The sequence below is a fragment of the Squalius cephalus genome (genome assembly GCF_949319135.1).
Source record: "Squalius cephalus genome assembly, chromosome: 2".
In the NCBI taxonomy this organism is placed as follows: domain Eukaryota; kingdom Metazoa; phylum Chordata; class Actinopteri; order Cypriniformes; family Leuciscidae; genus Squalius; species Squalius cephalus.
This window is the reverse complement of record NC_137123.1, coordinates 63,756,091-63,774,764: the sequence shown is the minus strand read 5'-3', so window position 1 is coordinate 63,774,764 and position 18,674 is coordinate 63,756,091. Positions and strand designations below refer to the sequence as shown.

Below are 18,674 nucleotides of genomic sequence, written 5' to 3'. Positions count from 1 at the left end.
GAGTTGAGGATGAGTGAGTTAACGATGAGTTGAGGATGAGTGAGTTAACGATGAGTTGAGGATTAGTGGGTTAACGATGAGTTGAGGATGAGTGAGTTAACGATGAGTTGAGGATTAGTGGGTTAACGATGAGTTGAGGATGAGTGAGTTAACGATGAGTTGAGGATGAGTGAGTTAACGATGAGTTATTGACGAATTGAGGAGTTGACGATTAATTGACGATGAGTTGAGGATGAGTGAGTTAACGATGAGTTGAGGATGAGTGAGTTAACGATGAGTTGAGGATGAGTGAGTTAACGATGAGTTGAGGATGAGTGAGTTAACGATGAGTTGAGGATGAGTGAGTTAACGATGAGTTATTGACGAGTTGAGGATGAGTTGACGATTAATTGACTGAGTTGAGGATGAGTGAGTTAACTGAGTTGAGGATGAGTGAGTTAACGATGAGTTGAGGATGAGTGAGTTAACGATGAGTTGAGGATGAGTGAGTTAACGATGAGTTGAGGATGAGTGAGTTAACGATGAGTTATTGACGAATTGAGGATGAGTTGGCGATTAATTGACGATGACTTGAGGATGAGTGAGTTAACGATGAGTTGAGGATGAGTGAGTTAACGATGAGTTATTGACGAGTTGAGGATGAGTGAGTTAATGATGAGTTGAGGATGAGTGAGTTAATGATGAGTGAGTTAATAATGAGTGAGTTAACGATGAGTTGAGGATGAGTGAGTTACTGACGAGTTACTGACGAGTTACTGACGAGTTACTGACGAGTTACTGACGAGTTACTGACGAGTTATTGATGAGTGAGTTGAGGATGAGTGAGTTGAGGATGAGTGGGTTGACGACGAGTGGGTTGACGACGAGTGGGTTGACGACGAGTGGGTTGACGACGAGTGGGTTGACGACGAGTGGGTTGACGACGAGTGGGTTGACGACGAGTGGGTTGACGACGAGTGGGTTGACGACGAGTGGGTTGAGGACGAGTGGGTTAACGACGAGTGGGTTGAGGACGAGTGGGTTAACGATGAGTTGAGGACGAGTGGGTTAACGATGAGTTATTGACGAGTTGTTGTGTCCCTCAGCTGCTGCGTTCTCTGGGCTGGACTCACTGCGTCTCCTACACGGAGAGCTGGCTGCCCATCATGTTCCCGTCGGACTTCACACCGTTCTAACGTCTTAAACTGAGGAGACTCTTAATGCCTTCTGGAAACCGTCAGAAACCAAACACCTCATATCACACGGATCCCATAATGCCTTCCTGCGTGCGGATCTCTGCACACACACCGCACTGAACCCACAGTTCCCATCATATCTGTGTTCGTCGGATAATAACCTGCATTATGTTGTTTGAAATGTGATTACTGGGCATTTGCTCGGTGGACATTTTTCCCTCAACAACAATAACAGTGCAAATATACAAGGCAATATGATGGACGTCCAGTTGAGTTCTGTGGGTGAAATGTCAATATGAGAAAATATCTTTTCTTTTTTTTTATTTTAGGGGTGAATTTTTTTTTTTTTTTTTTTTTTGTGATTTGACCTTTGTGTATGTCAAATGTATGCATGTTTTATAAAGACACGCGGGTCATTTTATGTTCATGGCTTTCCGTTTTTGTGCCGTTCTGAAGTAAGACTGTGTGATTGACAGCCGTCCATCTTCAGTTTTCTTCAGAATTTTAAGTGAAACAGAGATTGTCATCTTGTGTTTCTGGAATATCATTCAGGGTTGAGACTTTGAAAACCATTAAAAAAAAAAAAAAAAAAAGCCAGCAACTCCTGTTTTCACCAGGAACCAGACGTGACATCACATCCTGCTTTCACGATTTTTAATTTTTAATCACGTGTGTTTGCGTTGTTTGTCTATATTCAGGGCTCGAGGCGTTTCTAACGACAGGTTCTTCAAAAATGGCCTTAAATATTCACAATCTCCCGTCCACCCCTGCGTTTCTTCAGGAAATATCACATTATTCTGTATCAAAAACCCTTGAATATCTTCAGATATATTTATGGATGTCTTGTATTTATAAAGTATAAATGAATACTAGGTAATGCCAATATTTTAAAGTCATTTTAATTCTTGCGTAGAGTAGATGGGTGTTATTTTATATGCAGTGCTCCTCGTGAGACAGATGTTACAGACGGTTATTTTGTAAACGCGGTAAATGTGCTGAACGGTGTATTTGATGAAGATTCTCAATAAAATGATCTGGAACGGACAACATATTGCTCATTTTTGTGACAAACGGGCTTTATTCAGGAGTTATTCATGTTAAGAACAACAGTAGAATTGCATTTTATTACAAATGTATTTTTAAAAATTGTTTGCTTTTTTAAATTGACATTTAGTTTTCTTTGATATGCTAAACAATATTTGGGATATCATGAGTGTTTATGGTTATGTGCATGGCACAATAATTAATAATTTTCAACATTTTTTTTAACATTTTCTTTGTTTATTTATCCATAAAGAGAAATACACAAATTATCAATGTAAAACACTTACAGTAAATTAAAAAAAAAATTATATTGATTGCATTAAAGAATTAAGTCACTTGAAACCAAAGAATCTGTTTATACCTTTGACTTGGATAAATCTTATACAATCCCTATATGAAATAATAATAAAGCAAAATAAAATAACACACAAACAAACCCACTGCCAAACATTATTTAACATGATACTAAAATTATATAACTAACTAACATTATATAAAAAACAAATGTAATTCTGGGTTTCCTCCCTTGCCAGATACATTTTGAAAATAGTTTTTCCCGTTCTAAAAACTGCATCTGTAAAATCAAACTGAAATCAATATAATATGCTCATCTAGACTGATTCAACCTTTGAAAGGGGATACGATTCCTAATTCATCAAGAAATGTACAGTATTTCATCTGAAATTAACTTGACTTCTTAAAGTCCCCCTGTGGTGTAAATCCAGCGTTTAATGTTGTTTATGTGTCTATGTGGTGTTTTTAATATGCTTTAAGACAAACCATGTGTAAATTCATAAGTCGACACCATTGCTGAGTATTTCCTCCTTAAAACTGCAGTGAACCAAAGACAGTCTCAAAAACACGCTTTGAAATCGCTGGTGTTTCTGACGTCACAAACTACCTTGTAACCAATCAGATCAACGTGTGATCGTCAACCAGTGGATCTCTGAGCTGAGTGAGTGAGTGGAGGCGGGGCTCATTTGCATATTCATAGAACCGCGCATACTAAATGAGGCAAGGGTGTCGAGTTACATTCAAGACATTTTAAGACATGAAGACGTTTGTTCAAGGAAAAAATGTTTAAATATGTAATTTTGGTGATCAAAGATGAGTTTTAAGGAATAAAATGATTGACTACAGGGGGACTTTAAGCACAACAATCTCCATCAAGGCACGGTAAGACTTCATATTTTACATATCTGTTTTCTGTCTCTTTATTGTTTAATAATTTTGTGCTAATGTGCACTTTTCCTTCAGCCGCCATATTTATTTTAACATCAGCATGGCTTTATTTACAATGCAGACAATTCAGAATTGTTTTTCGAGGAATTACTGTTCATACTGTTACTTTGCAATTGATCAAATCAGAATGATCATAATCAGTCCGATTCAAATCTGACAAGCTGGAAGATGACAAACGTGACTTAAACTTCAATAGTGATCAGATTCTCATGGTAGCCGAGTAAATCCTCACCTCATCCATCTCTGTCAGCAATGTAGAGTTAAACGCTTTCTGAAAGTTCTCTATAAACACCAGGTCGGCCTCATACCGGACCTTGTTTGCGAAGATCAGGGTGGTCTGCGGCCCACAGAAGTGACGCATGGTGTCGAGGAGCTCGGCGAGATAGTCGTGGTGATAGACCACATCAGCTGCCAGCACGTAATCGTAGAGGTGTGTGGAGCGGGGAAACGTCTCCTCCAGTCTGTCACCCCATGCCAGCGCTGTAACCTGAGGCTCGTGTCTCCAATAATGCCTGGTGTTCCGGTTCAAGTTGCTCCTCAGATTGCCAAGGATTTCTGGGAGATCTGTGGCTGTCAGTTTAGCACCTGCAAATCAGTGACATTACATTTTACATTTACATTTATGCATTTGGCAGACGCTTTTATCCAAAGCGACTTGCATTGCATTTCAAGGTACATGTTTGTCATATACGTGTGTGTCAAAAATGTCCGCTGCAACGTACATAAACTACGCGGGATTAAAGAGACTGCTCGCACAATGGGTCCTGCTGCTTGGTATACGCAACAACTGAAGATATTAGAAGACATGTTTGTCTTTTCATCCTGAAATGCGAGGCAAATGTTGGATTATAATAATTAGGAACCAGTTTCCACAAATGCCTTCACTCGATTGGGATGTTCTCTTTTATTCTGGACTGTAAGAGCAGTGACTGTAACATAGAGCGTATTTTGCAGTATTAAACACGTGTTTATACCGATTTGATCATGGTTAGATTCCGAAAACTCTTCAAAAAGAACACACAGAATGGCCTTCTCAGCTGCCGTAGTTGCAACTCTTGCAGCATCAGAACAGGGTGTTCAACGCACCACCGTTTCCGTTTTAAAAAAAAAGTTTCGCAACTTTTTGTCTTTGCTGAACGCAGTCCAGGAGTGTCCAATTCTGCTCCTGGAGGGACACTGTTCAATCCCAATTAAAGACTGGCCAATCAAGGCCTTCAGAATTACTAGAAACGCCCAGATTGGAGCTAGACTCTGCAGGAGCAGGATTGGTCTCCCCTGGTTTAACTTGGGAGCAAAAATGATTCGGACACTTTGACCTGATCATGTTTTGCTGAAGTGTGTTTTGTCTTTAATTGCTAATGCTCTTTTCACACACAGACTGAACAAAATGAAGCATTGCTTGGTGATTGGTTGAGCTAAACTGGTATTATCTAATTGTGTAGTTAAATTTAACAGCTGACAGATATTCAACATAATTCATGTGTGAGACAGTCTAACAGAAGGACGGACAAAACCAGTCAAATATCAGCTGAGTTCATAACTCTGAGCTCTTTAGTAATGTTGAAGGTGACAAATAAAATAACCTACTGTGCAACAAACAGTCAGCCTAAGGTAGTATTAACCACATAGAGTATTAAGAGGTTGAATTTTCACTTCAGCAATAATCTGCTGAACTTTGAGGAAGTTTGAGTGTGTATCAGAAACACTCCCCAAGACTTACCCAGAAGTGTGGCAACTATCGAGAGAAGCCCCGTTCCTGCTCCGAGCTCCAGGGTCCGTTTGTCGAGTAGATTGATCTGCTGTCGGCCTGTCGGGGTGTCCAGGAATCGGCAAAGGGCTAATGCCTACGACATTCAAAACCAAGTGTTCATATATAGACTCCATGTATTTTACCGTCTCACTAAGCACACACAGTTTCTTCCTGATCTGATTGGTTGACTGAATGTTTCGTGCTCACCGCTGGCCATACTGTGCTGCCATAATAGCCTACGGATTCCTGAATCCTGATTTCATGACCTAGGAAGTAGTAGGTTTCCTTGCTATTACAGTAGTAGACAGTGGGAGCCCAGGATCTCTGTTTAGGTGTTTCTGTGTTATCAGGTTTAGCTGAGGGAAAGACAGAAAAGGAGCATCCCATCAAATAGGTATCCATATTAGCACATTGGTATTAGGGTCAATATGATTTTGCCAAGTAAGACATGTTCCATGATCAACATATTTTGTTGATCCTGGAACAACATTCCTGACTGACAAGAATAGCCATATCCATAAACCTAACCATAACATCCTTAAAATCAGGAATATTATAGACGGGAAACAATGATGTTAGAAGCACCTAACCCTTGGTTGCCTAATCTGTAAATTTGTCCCTCAAATCTGATGTTCCAGGATCAACAACGATGTACTTGGTGGAATCATGTTCACCTTGGTAATACAATTTACAGTTTGCAAGCCTGACCTTCTTCCTCCTTAGAGTCCTCGAGTTCTTCCTGTACTTGTTTCTCCTGCGTGTCGTTTTCTAAACTCTGAGTATCGTCACACTCCTGCTCTTGTTCCAGTTCCTCTGCACTGTCTCCTGTCTCGCTCGTAGAGTTCGTTTCCCCAGCGTCCCGCTTGCTTGACTCAAGGTCACCGTTGTCCTCCACTTCCTCGCTAGTCTCTTGAACCTGGTCACCTTCCTTCTCTGATATCTTGCTGGTTGCTATGTAAATCCTCACATCATCCAACTCTTCAAACAGTGTGATATCAAAATATTTGAGGAAGTTGTCAATGAAGCCCAGATCCGAGGCAAAGGGGACCTTGTTCGCCCAGACTAGAGTAGTTCCCGGCTGGCAGAAGTGCCGCATGGTGACCAGCAGTTCGGCCAAGAAGTCGTGGTGATAGACCACATCAGTCGCCAACACATAATCATATTGGTGTGTGGATCTAGGGAAGGCCTCGTCCAGCTTGTGACCCCAGAAAAGTTCTGCTACCTGGGGCTCGTGCCTCCACCGGCCTCTCGTGTTCCTGTTGAGGTTGCATGTCAGTTTACTCAGAATCTCGGGTAAATCCGTGGCTGTTAGTTTGGCACCTACAGAGCAATTTCAGTTATTATCTTGCAAGATGCAAAACCAATAAGATTGACTCCTCAATCTCATCACAACACTTACCCAACAGCGTGACGACAACTGAAAGTAAGCCGGTTCCAGCCCCAAGCTCAAGAACTGATTTGTCGAGTAAATCAATCTGTTGGCGACCCTGCGGTGTTTCCAGGAATCGGCAAAGTGCAAGTGCCTATATGGAAAGACACAAATTACATTTTAAAGGTGCACCATGTGTGATTTGAAGGAGCAGCAGTGAAAAAAACAACAATAATACAGTCCTTTTAAAAAAGGCGACTACTGTAAAGAGTACTATTTTCTTTCTGGAACAAAGGGTTCAAAAGTTATTATAACCACAAGAAAAGTGGATTTTTGAAAGGGTGGTGGCGCTATAGAGTTGATCCTAGAGACCCCAAAGTTGGTCAGATTACTATGCAGAACCTCCTCTATCAGTGTACCAAATTTCATAATTTTTCTATGTATGGTTGTTAGTGCTGCCATAGACTCCCATTCAGGATGAATAATACGAAAACCAACAGATACAGTAAGCTCCCCTAATTAAAACATAATTTATTCATCATTGCATTATTCATTGTGCTTCCTTGCACACAATGTATTATTCTTTAATGCATATGTATATGTTTTTGTTGTTTTTGTGGTGCATATGTACATGTGAAATTCAGATTTATGTGAGATTGTTTTTTGCCCATTAATTCTATTTCTATTGGTTTCTATGATTCCAGACAGTTGGTATGTGCTAAATGGATTCCACAGAAGGGAAACCCAATATAACACTCATTATATCTCTCTGGGGGACGCATGAGGTCAACGCTGGTCAACCATCCCTAAATCCTCGCTGTATCTTCTCCAGTTTCTTGACTGTCATTATGACTGACAAAACCCTCTGGAATTGGTGTAGGGTCTTGATATATTTTGATGATCTGGCACTGGAGACAGGGAGCCAAATTTACACCATTTGGCAGATAGGAGAAAGTCTCATTATAATGTTGAAAGACCCAAATCACATTTTAAAGGTGCACCATGTTTGTTTTGCTTGACTCTACACCTGTTATCTTGGACTTTATACTGATACTGATTGCCTTGGATGCAGCATCACACAAAAGTAAAGTTCTTTGCTTACTAATGTCATCGTAGATATACTCTGTGTATTAGTCTCTAATTATTCCTGCAGCTGAAAGTGTCTCACCGCTGGCCATATAGTAGCCCCGTAAGAATCGATGGACTCCTCAATTGTGATTTCCTGTCCCAAAAAATGGTAAACTTCTCTCTCAGGTCTGTAGTAAATTGCCGGTGCCAATGATCTCACGTTCTCATTCTCTGTGCTTCCTTCCTCTGAAAGAAAAGGCCAAATCAGACTTTAATGCATTAGACAAGTGACTGTGGTCTAATTTTTAGAGTGTGTTACTGACCAGAGTTCTGCTCTACGAATGTTGAATGCATCTCAGAGCAGCCGTCTCCACTGTCCTCAGTTTCAAGATCTGTGTTGTCCTCCTCCTCCTCCTCCTCTTCTTCTGTGTTATTGTTTACATTTCGGTCCTCCAAATTTAACGTTTCCTCCCGATTTTCCATATCAACATACCCTGGTTTCCTTTGCACATCTTTATCTTCATATTCTTGAACCAGTTCTAGACCCTTTTGTTCTGTCCGTTTGACTTTTCCTTCAGTAATCTCTAGCTTTGGCTTGTTCTTGTCAGTGTCATCCTCATCCTCTTCTTTCGTCACAACCCCTTCTGTCTCTTTTGACGTCACTAGGTCAGTTTCGTCTTTCATGGTGGCAGAGTAAATTTTAACTTCTCCGTTGTCTGCCAGCAGGGTGGTGTTGAACGTTTTTTTGAAGTTCTCCACAAAAAACAGATCTGAATCAAAGCGGGTCTTGTTGGCCCATATGAGGGTTGTTCCGGGCTGGCAGAAATGGCGCATGGTGACCAGTAATTCTGCTAGGAAGTCATGATGATAAACCACATCGGCTGCTAAGATGTAGTCGTATCTGTAGACTGAACGAGGGAAGGTCTTATCGAGCTCATAACCCCAAGAGAGCTCCGCCACCTGCGGGGTGTATCTGCAGCGGCCCCGTGTGTTTCTGGACAGGTTGCATCTCAGGTTCCCGAGGACCTCCGGCAGGTCTGTTGCTGTCACCCAAGCACCTGGAGATGATTTATATAGGTGTAAGAATGCATAACACAATCATATGCTCACAATATGTTTTTGAACAATGTCATGTCTTGTCACCTTCATTTATACAGCGCTTTAACAATATAAACTGTTTCACAGCAGCTTTACAGTGATAACAGGAGATTACAGTAACAGAGAGTGTTTAGGCTTTACAGCAGATCTAGAATAAAGTTATTGTCCAGATAAAGTTAGTTTTGATTGATTCACTTCCGTTGTAAAGATAATTAGTTATTAACTTAGGGGCCGCTAACACACACCGTTCTCATCTGCACAACAACAGTGTCTGGTGGCTCGAGAACGCAAACCTTGAAATAGGTTCCAAGGTGCAAGCGTTGAATTTTTTTTAAAAACGGTATCATCACCGCACAACTTCAAAAACGCAAATCTGTGAAACGCTGACGACGTGCACATGCGTATTACGTCTTTAGTCTATAGGTATGCACGTTTGAATATATATGTGCACGGGCATGTAGCCTTTCTTTACAAATTGACCCCAACACATTACTTTGTCTGGCCTTAAAAATTCATAATAAATATTTTTTTGTAGCTTCTGCATGTCCATGTGAACTGGAATCATTTTGACAACGTTTATCAGTACAGAGGTAAAGGGAACGGAAGGAGGCCTTCACAGAGGAAAGAGACTAGTGGACACTATAGGACTGCGTTGTCGTCGTGTCCAGGCGCAGGTCCTTCATCAGATCTGAATGAGTTTGGGGATCTGAATCTGAATCTTTAGTACCTACCCAACAGACTGGCCACGATGGACACGAGACCTGTGCCAGATCCAATCTCTAGCACCGCCTTGTCAAGAAGATCAACCGTCGCTCGATCAGATTCAAGGTAGTGACACAGAGCCAGAGCCTAAGTAAGAATTCATTATGATTATTTCATGATGATAAACATCAATCAGCAACAAATGTATAAAGGGTTGGAGGTTTGTTGAGGCCCCCAGTGGGCCCCGGCCCCGGTTGAGAACCACTGCTCTAGTGGCAGTGTTGGGGAAAGTTACTTTTAAAAGTTATGCATTACAATATTGCGTTACTCCCCCAAAAAGTAACTAATTGCTACTTAGTAACTAATTAGTTACTTTTTATGAAAAGTAATGCATTACATTACTTTTGCGTTACTTTTTCTCACCTGGGCTGGGCTGGGCTTGTTTGTTTTTTTATTAACAACAAAAAAGTTATATTTTTGGCAAATGTTACGGCCCTTTCACACTAAAAGTGAAATAATAAGCCCCAGGCTGAAGGAAATGCATATTTACTCCTGTACAGTAGAGGTAGAGTACAGTAGTGTACAATAGAGTGCAGTCGAGGCAGAGTACAGTAGAGTACAGTAGAGGTAGAGTACAGCAGAGGTAGAACACAGTAGAGTACAGCAGAGGTAGAGTACAGCAGTGTACAATAGAGTGCAGTAGAGGTAGAGTGCAGTAGAGTACAGTAGAGTACAGTAGAGTACAATAGAGTACAATAGAGTGCAGTAGAGGTAGAGTGCAGTAGAGGTAGAGTACAGTAGAGGTAGAGTACAGTAGAGGTAGAGTACAGTAGAGGTAGAGTACAGTAGAGGTAGAGTACAGTAGAGGTAGAGTACAGTAGAGGTAGAGTACAGTAGAGGTAGAGCACAGTAGAGTACAGTAGAGGTAGAGTACAGTAGAGCACAGTAGAGTACAGTAGAGGTAGAGCGCAGTCGAGGTAGAGTACAGTAGAGGTAGAGTACAGTAGAGCACAGTAGAGTACAGTAGAGGTAGAGCGCAGTCGAGGTAGAGTACAGTAGAGGTAGAGTACAGCAGAGGTAGAATACAGTAGAGTACAGTAGAGTACAGCAGAGGTAGAGTACAGCAGATTAACAACGGTAGATTAACAACAAAAAAGTTATATTTTTGGCAAATGTTATGGCCCTTTCACACTAAAAGTGAAATAATAAGCCCCAGGCTGAAGGAAATGCATATTTACTCCTGTACAGTAGAGGTAGAGTACAGTAGTGTACAATAGAGTGCAGTCGAGGCAGAGTACAGTAGAGTACAGTAGAGGTAGAGTACAGCAGAGGTAGAACACAGTAGAGTACAGTAGAGTACAGCAGAGGTAGAGTACAGCAGTGTACAATAGAGTGCAGTAGAGGTAGAGTGCAGTAGAGTACAGTAGAGGTAGAGTACAGTAGAGGTAGAGTACAGTAGAGGTAGAGTACAGTAGAGGTAGAGTACAGTAGAGGTAGAGTACAGTAGAGGTAGAGTACAGTAGAGGTAGAGCACAGTAGAGTACAGTAGAGGTAGAGCGCAGTCGAGGTAGAGTACAGTAGAGGTAGAGTACAGTAGAGCACAGTAGAGTACAGTAGAGGTAGAGCGCAGTCGAGGTAGAGTACAGTAGAGTACAGTAGAGTACAGCAGAGGTAGAGTACAGCAGTGTACAGTAGAGGTAGAGTACAGCAGAGGTAGAACACAGTAGTGTACAGTAGAGGTAGAGTACAGTAGAGGTAGAGTACAGTAGGGTAGAGGTAGAGTACAGTAGAGGTAGAGGTAGAGTACAGTAGAGGTAGAGTACAGTAGAGGTAGAGTACAGTAGAGGTAGTGTACAGTAGAGTACAGTAGAGGTAGTGTACAGTAGAGTACAGTAGAGGTAGAGGTAGAGTACGGTAGAGTACAGTAGAGGTAGAGCGCAGTCGAGGCAGAGTACAGTAGAGGTAGAGTGCAGAGTACAGTAGAGGTAGAGCGCAGTCGAGGCAGAGTACAGTAGAGTACAGTAGAGTACAGCAGAGGTAGAACACAGTAGTGTACAGTAGAGGTAGAGTACAGTAGTGTACAATAGAGTACAGTAGAGGTAGAGTGCAGTAGAGGTAGAGTGCAGTAGAGGTAGAGTACAGTAGAGGTAGAGTACAGTAGAGGTAGAGGTAGAGTACAGTAGAGGTAGAGTACAGTAGAGGTAGTGTACAGTAGAGTACAGTAGAGTACAGTAGAGGTAGAGTACAGTAGAGGTAGAGTACAGTAGAGGTAGAGTACAGTAGAGGTAGAGTACAGTAGAGGTAGAGTACAGTAGAGGTAGAGTACAGTAGAGGTAGAGGTAGAGTACAGTAGAGGTAGAGTACAGTAGAGGTAGAGTACAGTAGAGGTAGAGTACAGTAGAGGTAGAGTACAGTAGAGGTAGAGTACAGTAGAGGTAGAGTACAGTAGAGGTAGAGTACAGTAGAGTACAGTAGAGTACAGTAGAGTACAGTAGAGCACAGTAGAGTACAGTAGAGCACAGTAGAGCACAGTAGAGTACAGTAGAGGTAGTGTACAGTAGAGTACAGTAGAGTGAGGTAGAGTACAGTAGAGGTAGAGTACGGTAGAGTACGGTAGAGTGAGGTAGAGTGAGGTAGAGTGAGGTAGAGTGAGGTAGAGTGAGGTAGAGTGAGGTAGAGTGAGGTAGAGTGAGGTAGAGTACGGTAGAGTACAGTAGAGTGAGGTAGAGTACAGTAGAGTGAGGTAGAGGACAGTAGAGTACAGTAGAGGAAGAGGACAGTAGAGTACAGTAGAGGTAGAGTACAGTAGAGGTAGAGTGCAGTAGAGGACAGTAGAGGTAGAGTGCAGTAGAGGTAGAACACAGTAGAGTACAGTAGTGCAGAGTACAGAGTGCAGTAGAGGTAGAGTGCAGTAGAGGTAGAGTGCAGTAGAGGTAGAGTACAGTAGAGGTAGAGTACAGTAGAGGTAGAGTACAGTAGAGGTAGAGTACAGTAGAGGTAGAGTACAGTAGAGGTAGAGTACAGTAGAGGTAGAGTACAGTAGAGGTAGAGTACAGTAGAGGTAGAGTACAGTAGAGTACGGTAGAGGTAGAGTACGGTAGAGGTAGAGTACGGTAGAGGTAGAGTACGGTAGAGGTAGAGTACGGTAGAGGTAGAGTACGGTAGAGGTAGAGTACGGTAGAGGTAGAGTACGGTAGAGGTAGAGTACGGTAGAGGTAGAGTACGGTAGAGGGAGAGTACGGTAGAGGGAGAGTACGGTAGAGGGAGAGTACGGTAGAGGTAGAGTACGGTAGAGGTAGAGTACGGTAGAGGTAGAGTACGGTAGAGTACGGTAGAGTACGGTAGAGTGAGGTAGAGTGAGGTAGAGTGAGGTAGAGTGAGGTAGAGTGAGGTAGAGTGAGGTAGAGTACGGTAGAGTGAGGTAGAGTGAGGTAGAGTACGGTAGAGTACAGTAGAGTGAGGTAGAGGACAGTAGAGTGAGGTAGAGGACAGTAGAGTACAGTAGAGGAAGAGGACAGTAGAGTACAGTAGAGGTAGAGTACAGTAGAGGTAGAGTGCAGTAGAGGACAGTAGAGGACAGTAGAGTGCAGTAGAGGTAGAACACAGTAGAGTACAGTAGAGTGCAGTAGAGTACGGTAGAGGTAGAGTACGGTAGAGGTAGAGTACGGTAGAGGTAGAGTACGGTAGAGGTAGAGTACGGTAGAGGTAGAGTACGGTAGAGGTAGAGTACGGTAGAGGTAGAGTACGGTAGAGGTAGAGTACGGTAGAGGTAGAGTACGGTAGAGGTAGAGTACGGTAGAGTACGGTAGAGTACGGTAGAGTACGGTAGAGTACGGTAGAGTACGGTAGAGTACGGTAGAGTACGGTAGAGTACGGTAGAGTTTTAGGTAGAGTGAGGTAGAGTGAGGTAGAGTGAGGTAGAGTGAGGTAGAGTACGGTAGAGTGAGGTAGAGTGAGGTAGAGTGAGGTAGAGTGAGGTAGAGTACGGTAGAGTACAGTAGAGTGAGGTAGAGTACAGTAGAGTGAGGTAGAGGACAGTAGAGTACAGTAGAGGAAGAGGACAGTAGAGTACAGTAGAGGTAGAGTACAGTAGAGGTAGAGTGCAGTAGAGGACAGTAGAGGTAGAGTGCAGTAGAGGTAGAACACAGTAGAGTACAGTAGTGCAGAGTACAGAGTGCAGTAGAGGTAGAGTGCAGTAGAGGTAGAGTGCAGTAGAGGTAGAGTGCAGTAGAGGTAGAGTGCAGTAGAGGTAGAGTACAGTAGAGGTAGAGTACAGTAGAGGTAGAGTACAGTAGAGGTAGAGTACAGTAGAGGTAGAGTACAGTAGAGGTAGAGTACAGTAGAGTACGGTAGAGGTAGAGTACGGTAGAGGTAGAGTACGGTAGAGGTAGAGTACGGTAGAGGTAGAGTACGGTAGAGGTAGAGTACGGTAGAGGTAGAGTACGGTAGAGGTAGAGTACGGTAGAGGTAGAGTACGGTAGAGGTAGAGTACGGTAGAGGGAGAGTACGGTAGAGGTAGAGTACGGTAGAGGTAGAGTACGGTAGAGGTAGAGTACGGTAGAGTACGGTAGAGTGAGGTAGAGTGAGGTAGAGTGAGGTAGAGTGAGGTAGAGTACGGTAGAGTGAGGTAGAGTGAGGTAGAGTACGGTAGAGTACAGTAGAGTGAGGTAGAGTACAGTAGAGTGAGGTAGAGGACAGTAGAGTACAGTAGAGGAAGAGGACAGTAGAGTACAGTAGAGGTAGAGTACAGTAGAGGTAGAGTGCAGTAGAGGACAGTAGAGGACAGTAGAGTGCAGTAGAGGTAGAACACAGTAGAGTACAGTAGAGTGCAGTAGAGTACGGTAGAGGTAGAGTACGGTAGAGGTAGAGTACGGTAGAGGTAGAGTACGGTAGAGGTAGAGTACGGTAGAGGTAGAGTACGGTAGAGGTAGAGTACGGTAGAGGTAGAGTACGGTAGAGGTAGAGTACGGTAGAGGTAGAGTACGGTAGAGGTAGAGTACGGTAGAGTACGGTAGAGTACGGTAGAGTACGGTAGAGTACGGTAGAGTACGGTAGAGTACGGTAGAGTACGGTAGAGTACGGTAGAGTACGGTAGAGTACGGTAGAGTACGGTAGAGTACGGTAGAGTGAGGTAGAGTACGGTAGAGTGAGGTAGAGTACGGTAGAGTGAGGTAGAGTGAGGTAGAGTACGGTAGAGTGAGGTAGAGTGAGGTAGAGTGAGGTAGAGTGAGGTAGAGTACGGTAGAGTACAGTAGAGTGAGGTAGAGTACAGTAGAGTGAGGTAGAGGACAGTAGAGTACAGTAGAGGAAGAGGACAGTAGAGTACAGTAGAGGTAGAGTACAGTAGAGGTAGAGTGCAGTAGAGGACAGTAGAGGTAGAGTGCAGTAGAGGTAGAACACAGTAGAGTACAGTAGAGTGCAGTAGAGGTAGAGTACAGTAGAGGTAGAGTACAGTAGAGTACAGTAGAGTGCAGTAGAGTGCAGTAGAGTGCAGTAGAGTGCAGTAGAGTGCAGTAGAGTGCAGTAGAGTGCAGTAGAGGTAGAGTACAGTAGAGGTAGAGTACAGTAGAGGTAGAGTACAGTAGAGTACAGTAGAGGTAGAGTACAGTAGAGGTAGAGTGCAGTAGAGGTAGAGGTAGAGTACAGTAGAGGTAGAGTACAGTAGAGGTAGAGTGCAGTAGAGGTAGAGGTAGAGTACAGTAGAGGTAGAGTACAGTAGAGGTAGAGTGCAGTAGAGGTAGAGGTAGAGTACAGTAGAGGTAGAGTACAGTAGAGGTAGAGTGCAGTAGAGGTAGAGTGCAGTAGAGGTAGAGTGCAGTAGAGGTAGAGGTAGAGGTAGAGTGCAGTAGAGGTAGAGTGCGGTAGAGGTAGAGTGCGGTAGAGTACAGTAGAGGTAGAGTGCGGTAGAGTACAGTAGAGGTAGAGTGCGGTAGAGTACAGTAGAGGTAGAGTGCGGTAGAGTACAGTAGAGGTAGAGTGCGGTAGAGTACAGTAGAGGGTGCCGCTCAAACAAACAAACCTATTTTGGATTAAAGAACAATAGGAGACAGGAGATGGAAGTTCAACACTCTTATTTCTAAATCTAATCTAAAGTCATTTTTGCCTATTAGTATGGTTGAATTAGATCATTGAAGGTTAGCAGCAAAGACATTTGTTAATAAAAAGAGATTAAATTCATAAAGTATATTTGTGTAATTTAATAGTTATAAAAGTTTTGCATAAAAATTCTGAGATTGCATTTTAATGTTTTTATTCATTTGAGGAATACTGAAGGTTTTCGTGCAAGTGAGACGAGTTAATGCATGTTCACATTTAGTCTAGAACTAAAATAATCATCATGTTCACACACACACACACACACGACACCTCTTCACTTTATTTCCCTCAACATGGGGACAGGAGAGCTGTCAGTCAATAAATGTGAAAAAGTAAGAAAAAGTAACTAGTGTTACTTATTTGAAAAAGTAACTTAGATATTTTGTTGTAAATTGAAAAAGTAATGTGTTACTTTACTAGTTACTTGGAAAAAGTAATCTGATTACGTAACTCAAGTTACTTGTAATGAGTTTCCCCCAACATTGTCTAGAGGCATCAAATGTAGTCGTGAAAATGATCAGTTTCAGACTGGTTTCTCAAACACTCCACATGCCTGTCCCTGTCTGCCATTGGTCAGTCATTAGATAGTCCCGCCCCAAACTCACATGATTGGTTGAGTCAAACAAACAGATCAATGTTGTGAAAGTGTCACAGTGTTTCACTCTTCAGAATTTGAACTACCAATGACTGACTGACATGAAACTGACACACCAGAAAGTATTTGAACATCCAAACTAATGACCAGGGTTATCTTTAATATTTCAAATATTTAATAAACTAATTGTCTTACTGCTGGCCAGATGACAGCACCAAATGAATCAAGAGACTCCCAGATGCTGATCTCATGACCGGCGAAATAATGGATCTCCTTTCCAATGGAGGACAGAACAGTGGGTTCCCAGGATGCCTTGCGCTCACGGACTTCAACTTCTGATCAGTATAACCAATGAAAAACAGATGCATTCCTCAGCAAAATCTTCACAGATGTAGTATGTTTGCAGTCAGAGATTAAGAGAAGGTAATTTTGGGATTATTTGACAGTATATTTTTAAGTGATTTACCATCTGCATCATCTTTCCCGATGTTCAAGCTCTCGTCCGTCTCCGCTGTGGCATTTCCAGATTGAGGACAATCCATGATGATATCGGCTCGCTGACAGGAAGGACTGATGTAAAACAGATTATTTTATTTTATTTTGACCTGTTAAAATCTACTGATTCTACATTTTCTCAAACATTGTTTTGTCAGATTAGTTCATATTCTATGCAAGTGAAACAATTAGAAATTTCAATAAAGTAACAAAAACAAAGTGCATGACGTGATGAGATCAGCATGTCCTTAGGTACAAAAACAAGGTACTTCAGTTTCAGTCTTGTACATGCGCAAGTGAAAAGGCAATGGGAGCAGTCGTATAAACTACAGTAGTTTTTATTGGTCAAAAGCGTCCAGATGTACCTGATATCACCTCTTACTCTATTTCCTCAAATGCATTTCACAGCTTCAGCAGAAATCACGACACACACTTCACTGCAGCTTCAGCTGGTTCACATCGTCAGAGGATTGTCTGTCTGCAAAGGTGAGCTGTGCTTGATTCAGTCCTGTCCACAGTTATCCGTAAGTGCTTCTGCAACCTCATCCTCAGCGAGGTTATAGACGAGCATCATCCAACTCTCCAGCGTCACGCTGGCATGACTATATTTAGCGGGAGATTCATTAACCAGTGGCTCATCCACACAAACACAGAGAAATAGAGCATGATGCAGTGCAGGTCTATTTGAGGAATCAAGCTTCTGTTGGCACAAAGAAATCAGGAAAGTAAACACTAAAGCCCTGAGATTACAGAGCGCTTCAGAACGTCTGTTATCTGCTTGTTTAGTAAGATGATATAGCGCTAGTTTGACCAATCGCTTCCACACGTCTCACACATCATGATAATGACTCCATTCTCACTGCATGTGATGTTTCTTAAAGTAAAACATGCGCTTCATATATACTGGATTTTAATCTGAGTGAATCTTACAAATGTTCAGGTCATATTTCAACCCAAAAAATCTAAAGAAAGAAAAACAATTGATGGTTTTCTTCATTTTTGAAAGGATGGTGGCGCTATAGAGTTGATCCTAGAGACCCCAAAGTTGGTCAGATTACTATGCAGAACCACCTCTATCAGTGTACCAAATGTCATCGTTTTTCTATGTATGGTTGATAGGGCTGCCATAGACTCCCATTCAGGGTGAATAATAAGAAAACCAACAGATACAATAAGGTCCCCTAATTAAAACATATTTGTAATAATTTATTATTGTACTTCCTTGCACACAATGTATTATTTCTAATGCATGTGTATATTTTGTTGTGCATATGTACATGTGAAATTCAGATTTATGTGAGATTGTTTTTTGCCCATCAATTCTATTGGTTTCTATGATTCCAGACAGTTGGTATGTGCTAAATGGATTCCACAGAAGGGAAACCCAATATAACACTCATTATATCTGTGGGGGCCGCATGAGGTCAACGCTGGTCAACCACCCCTCAATCCTCACTGTATCTTCTCCAGTTTCTTGTATGACTGTCAAAACTCTCTGGAATCGGTTGGCCATTGAACGACTTCACCATGTAGGGTCCTGATATATTTTGGTGGTCTGGCACTGGAGACATCGAGCCACATTTACACCATTTGGCAGATAAGTCTCATAATGTTGAAATGATTGGCTTTCCTGCAGGAGTTTTCTGAATCTCTCTTCTGCAGTCGATGTATGTGTATGTGTATGTGTTTGCGTGATGTAATGACTCTGCCAGACTCAAGCACTTGATACCAGTAATCAAATTTCTCTGTATATCATCATCAGACACGTCCAAAACATGAACCAAAACATGTTTGTAATCAATTACTGCTACGTGCTGTTGGTCATGACGAACACATCTGGTTACTGTCGTCTGAGTTTAGAAACTATACAAGATATCTGTTCTACTTCTATTTGGTCGTTTTACCATCTAGAAGTTTCAGAAGCATTAGTTTAGAGAAGGAAGAGCACGAGGATACTTATCACTCATACAGTATTTCCCAGTAGTGAAAAGAATCATGTTAAAGTTGTAGAAGTAAAATGTCTCAATCACAAAGGCAAAA

The 18,674-nt window shown here is 42.1% G+C and overlaps 2 protein-coding genes across 4 annotated transcripts in view; one reads left to right on the top strand and one right to left on the bottom strand.

The window, feature by feature from the left end:
• Nucleotides 1–2,222, top strand: part of tpp2 (tripeptidyl peptidase 2) — a 42,401-nt gene extending 40,179 nt beyond the window's left edge. For all 3 annotated transcript variants that reach the window (XM_079863988.1, XM_079863987.1, XM_079863986.1), the window contains one exon: nucleotides 1,086–2,222. In XM_079863988.1, coding sequence (XP_079720114.1) covers nucleotides 1,086–1,175 — 90 coding nt within the window. In that variant the 3' untranslated portion in view covers nucleotides 1,176–2,222. The remainder of the gene's footprint in view (nucleotides 1–1,085) is intronic.
• A 1,233-nt stretch (nucleotides 2,223–3,455) lies between these two features.
• On the bottom strand, nucleotides 3,456–17,376 carry mettl21ca (methyltransferase 21C, AARS1 lysine a). Its single transcript, XM_079863993.1, has 11 exons — nucleotides 17,000–17,376; nucleotides 16,606–16,709; nucleotides 16,335–16,474; nucleotides 9,478–9,595; nucleotides 7,972–8,706; nucleotides 7,749–7,894; nucleotides 6,611–6,734; nucleotides 5,920–6,531; nucleotides 5,419–5,567; nucleotides 5,182–5,305; nucleotides 3,456–4,046 (listed from the first exon to the last, which is right to left on the bottom strand). The coding sequence occupies exons 2-11, from the start codon at nucleotides 16,679–16,681 to the stop codon at nucleotides 3,661–3,663; spliced, it is 2,610 nt and encodes an 869-aa protein (XP_079720119.1). The 5' UTR covers nucleotides 16,682–16,709; nucleotides 17,000–17,376; the 3' UTR covers nucleotides 3,456–3,660.
• Nucleotides 17,377–18,674: the final 1,298 nt, after the last annotated feature.